Genomic DNA, 16,366 nt, shown 5'->3' on the forward strand with positions numbered 1-16,366 from the left:
CAGAATGGTAGTAATAAGCAAGACAAGAATGTATAGACTTTAATGTGGGCATGCTTGTATTTATAATTATAGTGAGGAAAAATATAAATTCCATGTGGATTAATTTCTAGCTTAATGCAAGCTTGTATAACTTTTCAAATTTCTATTGGTCTTACTTCCCATATCTTAGCCACAACCTAAGTCTCTCTTCTTTTTTAATGTTACCACACTTCTAACTAAGGAAAGATTCCCATAGGGAATGACATTCAAATAATCTTACTCTGGGTGTACTGAGCTTTGTTTGATTCTATTATAGTAAGTAGTACCTCGGCGGTTCACAAACTCAATTCTTTCCATTATTCTGGTTGCAAACCAAGTTGTACAAAAACTCAATCAAATTCAATGGTTAAATTCGATGTTGACCTTATGGGGAAATTTGATTCGGCTCTTGTCCAGTGTGGTTTCTGACCAGAATCATGGATATAGAATTGAGTTTGTCAACTGAGGTACCACTGTCCTTCACCCCTGTGCTCTAACGCTGTAAGTGATATTGAGCTTGTTGATCTTTTTCCACTTGCTTTAACAGGCAGAAATTTAAAAACCATAGCATATAAGAAATGCTTGTATTAACTGAGGTTAAATTTAGTTACATTAAGTAGACAGGAGTGGCTATTTTTCAAAATATTTACGATTGTTTCATTCATTTAATAATCTTTATTTGATGCTGCTAGTACACATCAATGGTGTAAATTTGGTATAAATATCTTATTTAATAAACATCAGAATTCCATGAGTTAGAAGTTGCTAATACCTAAATTTAACTCATTAAAACTTTAAACAATTTCAAGAGACAGATGCTCTGCAAATTCTCATTTTAGAAAATAAGAATCAATGCTAAAAATGTGAGAGTGTGTAACTTTCCTAATGTCTGCACATGAGTAAGTGGTAGTACTAATTTTTGAAAACAAGTTTGACTTTAGATTATCTTAACCAATAAACATGATAAGTTACATCTCACTTTGATTTTAAAATCACCTATTAAAATTTTAGCTGAGCTAAAAAACATTGAATTGCCATACATTTCTCTGCATACCCTTACCTCATGAGGAAGAGCAACATTTTCATAAGGCTAGATATCACAGGCAAGCTAGTTGAAGTTGTGAAAAACAACAACATATTTACATTATAAATTCTTTCCAAACAAAACCAGCAGCTTATAGAATGGAGTAGTCCCATGCTGCTCACTTCTGATGATTATCTTTTCACTTTACCTAAAAAGATTTGAATTGTTCAGCTCTCTTATACTATAAACTTACATTTGCATAAGAGTTAGAAATACAAACTTTTCCAAGCTAGAATCAGGTGATATGGCTCATGCTTTTATTTTTAGTATCAGCTAAAGGAAATCTCTAGTACAGTATATTTTATTGCATCTGCAGAAAGATCAGAATACTTACTAGAAAATCTGAAATAATAAGACAACATCTCTGACAAATTTTAGGATAACATTAAAGTATTTTTTCTTCCAGGCTCTGACTCTGTGAAAGCTAACAGTTCACCATATCTAAGGAGAATATTCCCTAAACACTGGCACAAGTGGAGTGAATTCTGCTTGAACCAGGGACCTACTTCTATGCTGATCAGATTACATGCAGAGTTAAGTCCTGCTTGAAGTCAATTAGGGTTTGAAAACATTTCTCCAGTTCCTGAATAATAATCTTTAACTTCTTCATTGAAACCATTTATGTACTAGTTGTTAGGTATGTTAGAGGAAATTACAGCATCTCTATTAAAAGGAAAGGCCAAGATTCCTCCTGACTAACTAGGATTGTGAATCCCAGTTTTGATGGCTTTCTATGTGTGTATATATCTCTGAGATAATTAATATAATCATGATAAGCATTTGAGTGAAGTTTGAATTACTGTATGGAGGGACTTGGCCATTTAAGCAAATATTTATTACATATCCATAGTGTTATATGCGTTTTTTGCCTTTCTTTTATGAAACAATACCACACTATGTAGTCCAGTAGGCCTGCCTTAAATTCACTATGTACCCCAGGCTGACCTCAAACTTGTGATGATCTTCCTGCCTCTGTCTTTGTGCGTGCTGCCATTACAGGGGTGCACCAGAGGTCCTGCTTGTTTGATGCTTTTATTATTCCTATACTCATAATTATTTTGGATAATGAAGTTCAAATATCTCTGATACAGAATGCATATGATTATAAGTAAACATTGCATATGTTTCTAACAATTTGTGTAAGACTATTAAGCAATTGTCTTAAAGAGCAAATCTTTCATTATCACCTTCTGCCCTAATTTTAGCAGTGGTAGGTTTGGAGTCCACAATGAAGTCTCTCTATGAATAGTGTGCTGGTCAACTAGCTTTATTGCATTTCTCATGTATGCTCTCTGCCCTTAAAATTTGTACTAGTGACCAAGATTTAATGTTTTAACAATATCTTTTTTTATAAGGTGTTTAATGTCTGATTTTTCAACCTATATATCTCATGAAAAGAACAATTTATTTAGTCAGTGAGTCAATAAATGGCTGTGCCAACACTGCTTTTGAAAATAAAAAGTCCTAAGAAACAAAGTTTAATTTCATGCATTTTAGAGAACCGTCTGTGCTAGTAAAATGAGTAGCTAGGCCATCAATGGAATTTTATTAGGATTAGAAATAGTTTTTTCTAATAAATTATTATATTCAGAAATAATTTATAAGAAAGGAAAATTATAATCAAATGGCATATTTTCTGTACACCTATCAGTCAGGATTATTTTCTTACATTTAAGCTTCAGTTATATATTTCCTTGAATATTATATAAAACATAAACTAACCTATAAAGCTAACATTTCAAGAATTCTTGCAACCATTTTGTTTCAGGAACTTTATCTTTTAAAATAATAAAGAAGATACTACTCACTATAGGTCCAGGTGGTCCATCTTGGCCTGCAGCTCCAGGGAGACCTTGTTCTCCCTGCAGAAAAGAAAACAAATTATATCGTATAAACAAAATAATATGTATTTCTAAAAATTAGAAAAAAAAACCAACAAAGCAACATTACCTATTGTACCACATGAAGAACATCTACAAATACTGTAAGCAATTTTGTGTCTTTTTACTCTAGTGTATATATCTAAAGGCATACACTTATGCATTCATTGTTAGGAATAGACGGATGCATGCAAATATTATTTCCTTGAGATGTTAAGACATTTTTATTGTGCCTTTGTTAAGTTTGAATTTTATCAAGCACTTACTACATAAGTGAAATACTTAAATATTTTAAGACTATATGATTTCATTTCATAACATTTACTGAATTCCTGTTAAAATGTCATCACTATAGGTTATTAAAAATATCATCATCAATATATCCATTCATAATTATTTTAGAAAAGAGCTGCTGTTGTCAAAATGGTGTCTTTGAGAACAGATGCTCACCACAGGGCCAGGAATGCCGCGAAGACCCTCTGGACCAGGCTTCCCAGCAGGACCCTGAGGGCCGACTGGGCCAGTTTTCCCAGGAGGACCTTCAGCACCTGCTTCTCCCTGTTAGAAAACAAAATGTATGAACACATTCAAAATCAGAAAAAGATATTTTGTTATTTCCTTAAATATATTCAAATGTTACTTGTTGTATTCATGAAAACTGTCAAACATTCTGTCTATAGCATCCACTTTACCTTGGCACCTTTTTCTCCTTGTCTTCCCTCTGCACCTGCAGCTCCAGGAGGACCCTAAAAACATAAAATTGTATCCTAAATAGGTGTACTACATAAAATTCATGCAAATAAAGACTTATTTATGAATGCTACAATTTAATCTGTAACAGATGCCAATAAATTGTAGTTTTAATTGCTATTTGTTTAGAAATGCAATGCAAAGAATCAATATTTTATGGACAAACTTTCACTTGGAATATTAAAAATAAAGCAGTAACTGACCAGACTACAGATAATCGCATCACATAAATGGAAGTGAACAGTAAAAATAAAATTTTCTTAAAATATTGATGAATTAAAATACTAAGTATAAAAGTCATTTATTATGTTGAATTATTGGGAATAAATTCCTTACATGTGCTTTAAGGGTGGTGTCTTCCTTAATCTAAACACACCTATGTGTTCATGCATTTTTATAAGATCATGTCTTAGCTAAAGAAACATGACAGTTAAATCACAGACAGAATATTTTCATTTTTTGAAACTATGTAATTCACAAAAATAGGTAACAGTTAAAATGTGTCACTTTTTAAAAATAGAATTAGAGCATAATTTTTAAAAATTACACTAAGATGTCATAAAAAGGTAAGTATAGAAAGATTAAGAATTTTGCTTTCCATGTGTTTACTTCACTTTGTTCAATGAGTGTTCTTGAAATCCTTAATAGAGACTGGATTTGGAGGTGGGAGAGAATAGTCATAGTGATTTTATTTGAGGAGAAAGTTAAGCATGAAGATAACTTTCTATTTTATCAGATGCTATCTTAACATTCTAGTTGACTATATGCCAGCCTTTATATGGTCTTTAAAATTCATATTTAAAATGAATATCATGCACTTCATCAAACACAGAAAATTCCATGAACTCATTTTATTTCGATGAGTCAATGAAGACATCATTAGTAACTATATTTTACTGTCAACACTATAACCTCATTCATTACTGAACATTCATTGTGCTTCAATCTAAAAATAAGTGATATATAATTTCTATGAGCAGTGTCTTAAGGTGGTAATAAATGAAATCATAATATATATACATTAAACTACAGTGCATCTTTAACTGAACTACTTATTCAAAAAGATGTCTGTATTGTATGATAAAGTTTCCTTTTTTCTACTGTTGAAATGTTGAGCTATAAATTATTTTAATGTGATATTTACTAAGCAATGCAAAGTAGAAAAATCAATTATAGTTGCTATTATTTTGGAAATAGAAATAATGTAATTCAGTGAAATAGTAGCTTTTGCTTATTTAATGAAGATGGTCATTGTTCCTTAAAATAATTACATGAATATATACTCTTCTAATTTTCAAAAGATCTCTTTTACACATATAAAATTTATAGAAGATTTATCTATATCTGCTTTTTGAAAATCAAGCCAACCACAATCTAAAAACAGAAAAATCTCTTTTTATGATAAAGGACAAAAATAAAGAATCTGAGTTTGAAGTTCCTGAGGGTTTGATACAACCAAGCTACAACATAGACACAAAACTTATTAAAATAAAGGGTTGCTCTACCACAAAATGTCTTCCCTCTGTGAACAAATATCTGCCATCATGAAAATCTTTATTAAATGATTCAGTTCTGTTCATTTTTTCATTTTATGTCTATTTTCATTTATCCTAATATTTTTCTCTGGATGGTAAATTGTGTGTGTGGGTGTGTACAGAATTTTTAAGAAGAGAAACACAATGACTTCTATGGTATGACAGTCTCCTTCCAAAAGGATGTGTTAGAAATTTAACCCCAAGGCAGCTATGTTAGAAGTTGAACTCTAATAGGAGGTGTTTAGGTCATGAAGGCTCCACTCTCATGAATGGATTATTAGATTATACAGAATGTAAGGCTGCTCTCTCTTACTCTCTGGCTCTCTTGTTCTCTCCCTCCCACCTTCTCATTCTCTTTGTCTTTTTGTCATGGGTTATCTAGCAAGAAGACCTTTGCCAGATATAGCCCTTTGATCTTGGACTTTCTTGCTTCTAGAAACATCAACCAATACATATACCCTGTCTGTGGTATCATGTTATATCAGCACAAAACAAGCTGAAAGAATGCCTATGGAAAGATACTTGCCTTAATAATAGTTCATATATTTGCATAAAGGCTCATATTAATTCTTCACTTGTAGTCATTATTACAATAGGTTCATCTATCCTTGAGAAATATATTTCCTATACAATATCCAAAATAATCTTCTTTCCAATAGTCATGTTTTACCACATGATCATATTATTTAATCATTCTTCCACTCATTTCACAAACATTTAAATATCATTTATGTTCCAAAAATGTGCTATTCATAAAAATACAAATAAAAAATAAAAATGAAACCATAAGGAGTTTACCAAATTTAAATTACAAAGATGAAAATCAAAGCTAATAAGTCCAGTAAAATATGAATATGAAGTTTGTGTAGAAAATAAATACACTGATTTTTGTGGTTTGGATCTGGAATATCCTCCTCAAAGCCTCATTTCCTCAGAGGTAGAGCTTGTGGAGGAGTGATTGGATTATGGGGCACTAGAGCTGACATGCTTTTAGGTAGTCTGTTTGGAAGAGGTGGTCGTTGAATGCGTGACCTGGAATGGTGTATCACCTTAGCCAGCTTCTCCAGTAGCTCTCTCAGCTTCCTGAAACCATGTATGTACAGCATTTCTCTGCTCAAGTCCTTCTACTGTGCTGTTTTGCCTATTAGCTAAAAGTGTGTGTGTGTGTGTGTGTGTGTGTGTGTAGCAGCAGAATAGTAGGTTCCAAACTGATGTGGTGGCTTGAGAGTTGAGAAGCAGAGGGAAATTATAGAAAGACAGGGAATTAAGAAGAATATACTTATTAAAAAATATTAGCAAAACAAAGTACGCCAAATTTAATGTGAAACTAGATTATTTGGGTAAACAAATGAACACGTGATAATTTTGCTGTAAAAATTAGAAGTTTTCATAAATAGTATTTAAAAACTAATATTTAGAGTATTTGTTATGGCTTATATCTAGATACCCCCCCCAAGTCCCATATGCTCACGGGTAGGACTTTTGGGAGTTACTTTTTGGAGTTATGTGTGTGTGTGATACTGGATCATGGGTGTGTGATACTGAATGAGTCCATTGATTGGTTTAGCATACTTCTGGGTGTAGATGATGGATTTACTAAAGAGAGAGACCCAGCAGGGTTGTTGGTGGCACTAACAATTAGGTTTATACCTTGGATGAAATAAAAAGAGAAAGAAGAAAGAAATCTCACTCCTCCTGTCTGTCACTCTATGGACTGCATCTTGTCACATCACCCTGCCTTGCAAACTATGGACTAAAACCTCTACAAATTATGCTAAAATAAACTTTTCTTCCTTTAACTTGTGGGTGTCAGGTATTTTTGTCCCATCAAGAGAAAGTAACTACTATAAAACAGTATTTAAAAATACAGCTAAATAAATTTATTTCAGTATTTTTCAAAATTTTTAATATTATTTGAAGTATATATATCTCTAAAAAGGGTACATAATCTTCAGTTTAAATGTTGATCTCACTTCCATAATAATGTTCTGAGGCAGTTTTTTACTGAACAGAAATTTTAAGTGGATTTATAAAACCTTTTATCATCACAATGTATTTTATACAGATATATTTATATATGTCTCAATTTGAAATTTGAATTAATAGTACATATATAATAGTACATATTTACTATATGTATATTATGCATACGTGCCTATGTGAAATATATATTCACAAATTACAATGCATATATATTTGGTGTATATGTGTACATATATGTGAGTACATGAAGGAGTGCTCTATCTGTGTAATCAATATCATTTACTTCAAGTTTTTTAATGTAAGACTTCCTTTGGCAATATAAGCTGGACTGTAAAAATTCCATTTAACATGTGCATTTTCAGATTATAAAGTTAAAATTGTTTTTAAACTGTATAATTTTTTTAAATGAAGATATGGATCTACCTATAATGATAATGTAATATTAAAATTCTATGGCTCTTTGATATAAGCTCTAGAACCTTCTACTGCCTTAAGGAAATATACATTTATTCCCAAGTTTTACATATCCATGACCTAAGATATATGTACTAAAAATGATAACTTAAATTTCCTATTTGTTCAATAACAATCAGAATGTTGTCACTTTAATATTTTGATTGATATTTTATTAGGAAGTACAGTATTCTTATTCATTTGAAAGATTCACCCAGAAAATGTGATATTTTAAACACATCATTAGTCCTTGCTACTTCTGCAATGAAATGTTATAGCAAAATTGTTACTGGTTTATAGCTTAATCTAAGGTAGTACTCAACTAACTCTGCTAGTTTGGTTGGCTGTAATTTAAGAGTGAAGCATTAATTTCCAGTGTCAAGGCAAAACAAATCATAGTTTAGTACAAGATTATTGACATTAGAATAAATTTTCATACAATTAAAATAAATTTTATTTTAGTGAAGAAAATAGATCATTGTATAGAAGAGATGACCATGTCAGTTTACCTAAATCTAATGTAGAAAACAATTTAGCATATTTCGTTAAAGAGCTTTCAGTTAGATATAATGATATTATATTTTAAAAGAAGAAAACCTACATATTAATGTTCAATTGTGCTGACCTAAGGTTTATTATTCAACTTTATTGAAATGAATGTCAGCAGCTTTGTAAGCGGTATTTAGTTATCACCGTGCTCATGTCATTAATAATTCATTGACTCAGAGTCTTCCAATTTTGTTTACAGAATGAATAGAACAGGATAAAAATAGCTAATCATATTTGTATAAATTATTTTTTAAATAAGATGATAAACTATCCCTAAAATTTTGATAAGATAACTTTAAACCAATTCATCAAAAATCAAAAAGGAACTCCATTACAGTATTTTCAAAGAATAATAAAGTAAAATATGAAGCAGGGAATGACTCAGGTAATTATTTTCTTATTTCAGTCTCTCCACATTCAAGTTTATTGCATAATACAGTTCAGTATCAGAAACTTAGAACCTTCTTTCATGCTACTTGCAACTATTGTATTCTACTGTCTTCCATAGAAATAACTGCCATCCTAAATTTTGTTAATCATTGTCTTATCTTTTCATTGTATTTATCTGTTATGTTTGAATATAAACTTATTTTAAGTTTTTTGTATGTTATCAATGAAATAATACAGTACTACATATTTTCTAGTTCAGGACTACATATACATATATTATATACATTTAAGTGTTTTTGTATGCTATGAATGAAATAATACAGTACTACATATTTTCTAGTTCAAGACTACATATACATATATTATATACATGTCATACACATACATGTTCCACAACTTACAATGTGGTTACATTCCAATAAGCTCATCATAAATTGAAAATATCTTAAGTTGAAAATGCATTTATTATTCTGAACTCACTAAACACTACAGTTTAGTAACACAAGTCACTGTAGTTATTGGTTGTTTACCTACATGACCTTGTGGCTGATTGGCAGCTGCTGTTCACTGCCACTACCCAGTATCATTAACGAGTATAATACCACATACTGCTGGTCAAAGCTAAGACCAAAATTTGAAAGACAATTCCTATTGAATGCACAGTGCACCATTGTAAAGTTAAAAAAAAAAGTTGAAAATTTGAAACATTGTAATTTGGTAATTTAGATTCTGCTTCATATTAGGTTTTTAAAATTCATTAATATTGATTGAAACCTGTATATACCTTTATTTTCATTGTCATGCTATGTTTTGATTTATGAATATAATTCAATGCATCTTTGGTTGACAATATGAAAAAAGATGACATGAGCAGTTTTATGTGTCTCGTGAACACACACAATATATAATGTAGGACAGGTGTCTGGAAACAGAATTAGCAGATGATAAAGTTCATTTTAGATTATACTAGGTAAGCTTAAACTATTTCTTAGCAGTTTTACTAGTTAACTAATAACTGTGTATAAAAAATCGCTGTGGTTTTTTGAAAACATCATTTCCAACATTTTGTTTGTCAGAGTAAATATCGATTCATTGCTGAATAAAAGATCATATCTCCCTTTAACTCTTAGTACATATTTCCCTGATTCAACATCGTTTCATGTATTTAGACACTTGAAAGACATATCTGTGAAATCCATTTTCATGACTTCGGCTGATTTTTAAAAAAATTGATTGTTTTCTTCCACCCTAATTTGTAAGAAACATTCAAATATTCTGGAAAATCAGTCTTGGCAGTTTTGTCCTTATTAGAAATACTTTCTCCTACTTGGAACTTTTTTTTCCATGTATTTTCAGAATGTTTTGAATAAACTGATCATTTTACACATTGGTCATTTTCTTTGTGGTCACAGGTGTGTTACCATAATTTATGACTGGAGGTCATACCTTCAGAAAAAGTGGATAAACAATGTACCCAAGTTAATACAGAAAATTAGTGATAGAACTGCATGAAAAGTTGGGTAGTTTGATTTCATTGCTTTGTAGACTACTACACTATACTACATTCCTTCATTTGAGGCTCAGAGAAAGAAAAAGAAAGCAGAATCAATCTAAAAAATTTTAAGAACAGTAATAGTAAAAATGTAAAGAAGCAAAAGTTCTGAAAAATCTTATTATACTTTGTAATTACTTTGTGAGAATAACAGTGCAATGGGTTTTGTAGGTTAAATTTATTTCTATTACAGCCAGTGGTTATGGTTTAGATCTACAATGTTCCTAAAAGATTCATGTCTTAAGAAGTAGGGCTTTTAGAAGGGGGTTAGATCATGGGTGCCTTATACTTATTAGTGGATTAATCCATTGACGAGGTCATTGATGACTGCACTGTTGGGAGGTGGGCCCCATTTAGTGGAAGTGGGTCACTGGGGTGTCTTTGGAGGGTACATTAGCCAATTTGGCTCACTTCCCCTCTCTCTGTGCTTCCAGGATACCCTGAGTTGAACGAGTTTCCTCTGCCACAGCGCCTCTTCCTTACAGTTATCCACCATGCACTGAAACCTCTGAAATGGTGAGCCAAAATAAACCTTTCTCCCTTAAGTTGTATAAATTACATACATTGTCCCAACAATAAAAATGTGACTAATACACCAGGTTTGGGGTCTGCAGATAAAATAAGGAGAAGAAAAGCAATGGTAAAAAGGCACTAATTTAATGAAGATTAAATTATATTCAGAAGAAATATTTATTGTAACCTAAATTCACTTCTAATGAAAAAAGTTTGCTCATAAATATTAACTAAATTTGTATGCTGAGAGACAAAAGTAAAATCCATGTACATTTTATGATCAATATTGGGATATTTAATATGTAAAAATTTTCCCTAAAATAAAGTTAATATTAGAGAAGAGTAGTGCCCCTTATTGCTCTGATACTTCAGATTATTGAAGAGGGAATCAATCTAAGAAATTTATTTTCATGTTTAAATAATATTTTATTCATTAATAGGTTGGAAAATAGACAACCAGAGGTAGAAGAGACATTGTAATATAATACAGGTCCTGAAAAAGGAAAGTCTATAGAGATTGTTTTGCTATGAAGACAGTACAACAGTTAGGAAAGGGCAGTAATCTGTGAGGACACAGAAAGACTGAGCAGAAAAAAGACAAGTTGTGAGATTGAATTGATGATAAATTCTCCAAACAAAAAAAGGCCAAGACTAGATGGTTTCATTGTTGAATTTTACTAAATTCCTGAAGAATGAAGGCAAACTCTATTCCTAAGAATTAAGAGATGGAACCCTTTCAACATCCTTTGAGGTTAGCACTACCCTGATTTAACAAAAGGAGAGGAAGAACAACTGAAAAAGATAACTAGATCAATATCCCTGATAAACAGAAAAATTCCAAAAAATACTACCAAATGGAATCCAACAGTACATTAAAAAATGTCACTATGATCAATAGGACATTTATCCCAAGGATAAAAGGATGACTCAATATATGCAAATCACTCAATGTCACAGTGATAAAAATCCTGAATAAGCTAGGTGGACAAAGAATGTACTTTAACATAATACATGCTAATCATAAAAAACTCACCACCAACATCATACTAAATGGAGAAGAGCTGAAACTATTTCTCCTAATATCTGAAATAAGACAAGGATCGCCACTCTTCCTGCTCTCATTCAACATGCTACTGAAAGTTTTAGCCAGAATAATTAGTCAAGAAAAAGAAATTAAAGCTATGCAATGGGAAAGGAAAAAGGCCAATTACCTCTTTCTATAGGTAAGATTCCACGGATAGAAAATCTTAAAGTTTCCACCAAAAGACTATTTGAACTCACAAATGAATTCAGTAAAGTTGAAGGATAAAATATTGACATTCAAAATATCAGTAGTACTGTTATACACAAATAATCAACTTCCTGTGAATGAAATCATGAAAGTAATCTTACAATAGCTATGAAGAATAACAGGGTACCTAGGAACAAATTGAACCAAGGGGGTGAAAGACCCTCATGGTGAAAATTACAAAACACTAATGAAGGACACAAAAAGATGGACTCACCTTCCATGTTCATGATTAGAGAAAGTAATATTGTTAAAATATCCACATTACCTAATGTAATTTGCAAATTCAATTCCATTACCAACAAAATATCAATGACATTCTTCATGGAACTAGAAAAAAAATGCTAAAACTTGTATGGAAGTAGAGATGATCTCAAAGAAATCTTGCTCAAAAAGAACAAAGCTGAAGATCTCACATTACCTGATTTCAAGACTTACTACAGAGTTGTAACATCCAAAATAGTTTGCTATTGGCAGGCAAATTGACACACAGACCAATGGAGCAGAAAAGAGGCCCCAGGAAGAAACCCACACATTTGGCAATAAAAGCACCAAGAGCACACATTCGGGTAAGGACAGGCTCTTTGATAAATTGCTCTGGAAAAGCTGGATATCCACATGCAAAAGACTGACATTTGACTCCTGTCTCCACTCAGTGCAGAAAATCAATTTAAGATGTAACCAGTCAATATAAGAAACATACTTAGTGTCATAGGCCATCAGGAACATTTCAATAAAAACTACAATAGGATATCATTTCATTGCTGTTAGATTGGCTATTATCAAAATGGCAATATACGACACATGCTGTGAGGATGTGGGAAAAAGGAACACTTACATACTGTTGTTGGGAATGTAAATTAATATAGCCTCACAGAACTAAAAATCAATCTGGCATATTATCCTGCTATCCCCTTTCTACTTATACATCTAAGGGAAATGCAACCAACATTCCAAATAGATACTTGCTTTTCATGTCCATCACATGACATTCACAGTTCTATACTATTGACAGTTCATAATTGCACTATTCACAATTCACAATTGCATCACTATTCACAATTGCAAAGATATGGAATCAATCTAGATGTTCATAGACATACAAATACATAAAGAAAATAGGATATAATGGGATGTACATATATATATATGTTATTCAGACATAAGGAAAAAACAAAATTTTGTTATTTGCAGGAAAATAGATGGAACTGAAGAATATTATGTTAAGTGGAATAAGACAGATACAAAAAGACAAATATCACATATTTTCTCTTACTCATGGACTCTGTAAAAGCCAGACTAAATAAAGAATACTGGAGTTTCAGGAGGGGAAATGGGAGGGAGGATACAGTCAAGTTGGATAACAGATACCAAAATACAGTTAGATAGAAGGACTAGTGTTGTACAGTACAGTGGGGAATGATTATACTTGACAATAACCTATTTTGTATTTCATGAATATCTAAAAGAGAACAGCTCCAATTTTCCAAATATAATGGATAAGGAGTGGGGAATGCTAATTACCCTGATTTGATCAGTGCATACTATATCCATTGTTGAAACTTCATACTGTGGTTATTAATATATACAATTATGTTAACCAAAATATAAAATTTAAATCCTAAATTAAATTTTTAAAAAATCTCCTAGGTTTTACAGCAGTCAATATTTTCAACAATGCCTATTTATGTTAGTGCTGTCCTTCATGAAAATTATGCTTCTTTAAAAACTTCTTCCTAAGTCAGAGAAGTCTGACAATGCAAAGCAATCTAATATTATATAATGATTCCTGAACTCATTTAATTGATTTTAGATTCAAGGTTTTACAATGCTTTTAGCTAAAACTGGACTTTTGACATCTCATCCCCATATATTAAAGCAGGAGATAATATTCGGTGAACCATTGAAATTTCTTGTAACAGTCTCCAATATGTATACAGAGGATATCTAAAAAAGAGGAAGACTCCCTAAGTAAGAGTTGTTTTTCACATTTTTATTGTGACAGTTATGTCGTTAATGTATATTATATTTTTGAAAGTATTTTGATATATTTAAGAAAACACTGAATGTAGAATTTTAGAGATAAGGAGAGTATCAGCTGAGAAAAGGAGAAGGAACAAAGCCAATGAAAATAATCAAAACATGTTATATACATGTACCAATATATCAGAATGAATCTCATTTTTCCGTGTTATATTTATATACCAATTTTCAAAAGAACAAGGAAATGCATTACAGTATTTCTCAGCATCTTTAGCACTTGCTATTTATAGCTTACATACATAATATAAATAAATAATGAGCAGATATTTAAGTAAAAGATTTAAGAAACTTACTCTTTTTCCAGGAGGACCTGGTGGGCCAGCTTCACCAGATGGACCAGGAGGACCCTGTAAAATGTGCAAAACACTTTTTAAGAAATTAGGTATTACTGTATTGACTACATTTCTCAATATCTGAACTGAGAATTTTTTCCTCATTTCTTCACTTTTACTTTTCCTGATAAAATTCAAGCTTATGTCAGACACCTAAACTTCCTCTAGATAACTATATTTAAAGTTGTAAATTCATATGTTATATTTTTTCACAGTTAAATGAGAGTAACTGACATTCTTACTATGCAAATCTTTGTCTTTCTAAAAAGGGCTAATTTGTTTCTGGCAAGCATCCAACATCTACATTAATTAATAGAACCATATGGTTAATAATTTTCCCAATTGACATAAATTTGTGAAACCACAAAACAATTACCTTTAAATTTCTTCTTGCATAACACTAGAATTTTTTTCCCAAACTGTACAAAAATTCTGGGATATAATCTACAAATATTATCTAGACAAAATAAGTCTACATCTCTGCCTGCAAATATCCAGTGGACACAACTCTAAGCATGACATTGTGTTCAGTGTATAGTTTTCTTGGGCAAGTTAGTTTCTTCCCTTACTTCTTCCTTAAATAACCCATGGCCAGAGCTCAATTTATCATTTATCAATTAAAGAAAAAAAATTTTATACTGTACTATGCTATATTCATTTAGGTTCATAACTTAAATAATTTATGTCAATGAAAAGCTACCAAATTGTTTCTTTCCTTCCCTCTTGTGTGTATTTTAAAAATACTTTTCTACATAACACAAATGGATATATGACTGAGTCTGACATTATATGTTAATATCATTAGTATGATGTAACTACAAATTTTCATTATGAAGACTTGGCTTATGCATTATATCTGAATTCACATCAAGAAACACTCCATGTAAGATTGACTTTAGACTGGAATTCAAATATATCTTTTGGAAAAATGTAGACAAACTCAGCTGTGCTTCTGAAAGGCTGATCATTTCTGATTCTTTCTTTAAAATAGCTAGAAAGTCCCTGAAGGTTAAAAACAAGTTACTGCGCTTGCTCACCGGTTGTCCGGGATCTCCATCTTCACCCTTGTCACCACCAACACCGTCTTGACCCTATGATCAACGACAGAAAATGAACTTAGATATTTCTCCCTCTGTTTCATTTTTATCAGGGAAAAAAGCTTCAATAGGCTATGCTAGTGTGTTCTTGAGATAAACTATTACCAGATGGAGGAATAAACTCATACTATTTTTAAAGAATTATGATGTTTTTGCAGTCTTTCCAGAAAGATTTGTGAGACTGCTACTAAATCAAATTGAAAACATACTACATATTCTACATAAGCAAAGGAAAAAATGTAATTAACATGCAAGACCAGGGCATCTTTTCATCATGAATAAATACAGTGCAGTTTGAGATAGTATGTGTAGTATAAAAAAGACAAAAAGAAAACAAGAATCCTATAATTCAAAAATAATAATGTTGCTACTTGAATAATTTGTACAACTGAAAGTTTGGAAAACTAATTCAAATGAAAAGCATGATCATGCAATATACATCTAATCATTCCCAGCTACATAAATTTTTGGTGTTATTACTGTTGCCTAGTTTTTGTTCTGTTTCTTGAATGATTTTCTTTAATCATTATGAATAAAAAGACATTGGGAATACTCCACCAAATCATTCCTTCCTTTTTCAGTGATACTTACTGCTGGGCCAGGTTCGCCAGGAGGACCAGGATCTCCAGGAAAACCAACAGGACCCTGAAATGATGTTTTTAATGGAAAACAATTTAAAAATGAATTTTTATAAGGCTATGATATTTTGAAATTTAAGAGGATAAAATCAAGCCAAAGGCCTGTAAGAATACTTTTGTGCTGGTCAATTTCTTAAAAGTAAAACCAATTAAAATTGCTTGGAATACATGAAATGATTAAAATTCAGCTTCACTAACTATGGTCCAAAATATCATGATTTCTATCTTTCTATGCAAAGGTCCAGAATGAATTTGGCCAAA

The 16,366-nt window shown here is 31.4% G+C and overlaps 1 protein-coding gene across 7 annotated transcripts in view; it reads right to left on the reverse strand.

Annotated features, from left to right (window-relative positions):
* Window positions 1–16,366, reverse strand: part of Col11a1 (collagen type XI alpha 1 chain) — a 702,155-nt gene that overhangs the window by 21,022 nt on the left and 664,767 nt on the right. For all 7 annotated transcript variants that reach the window (XM_021247828.2, XM_004869152.4, XM_021247827.2 and 4 more), the window contains 6 exons: window positions 16,059–16,112; window positions 15,408–15,461; window positions 14,332–14,385; window positions 3,675–3,728; window positions 3,433–3,540; window positions 2,911–2,964 (listed from right to left, as the gene is read on the reverse strand). In XM_021247828.2, the coding sequence (XP_021103487.1) occupies window positions 2,911–2,964; window positions 3,433–3,540; window positions 3,675–3,728; window positions 14,332–14,385; window positions 15,408–15,461; window positions 16,059–16,112 (378 nt within the window). The remainder of the gene's footprint in view (window positions 1–2,910; window positions 2,965–3,432; window positions 3,541–3,674; window positions 3,729–14,331; window positions 14,386–15,407; window positions 15,462–16,058; window positions 16,113–16,366) is intronic.

The sequence above is a fragment of the Heterocephalus glaber genome, unplaced genomic scaffold (assembly GCF_053883595.1).
Source record: "Heterocephalus glaber isolate CG9 unplaced genomic scaffold, H.glaber_assembly_v1.0 deba00001442, whole genome shotgun sequence".
NCBI classification, from domain to species: Eukaryota; Metazoa; Chordata; class Mammalia; order Rodentia; family Bathyergidae; genus Heterocephalus; species Heterocephalus glaber.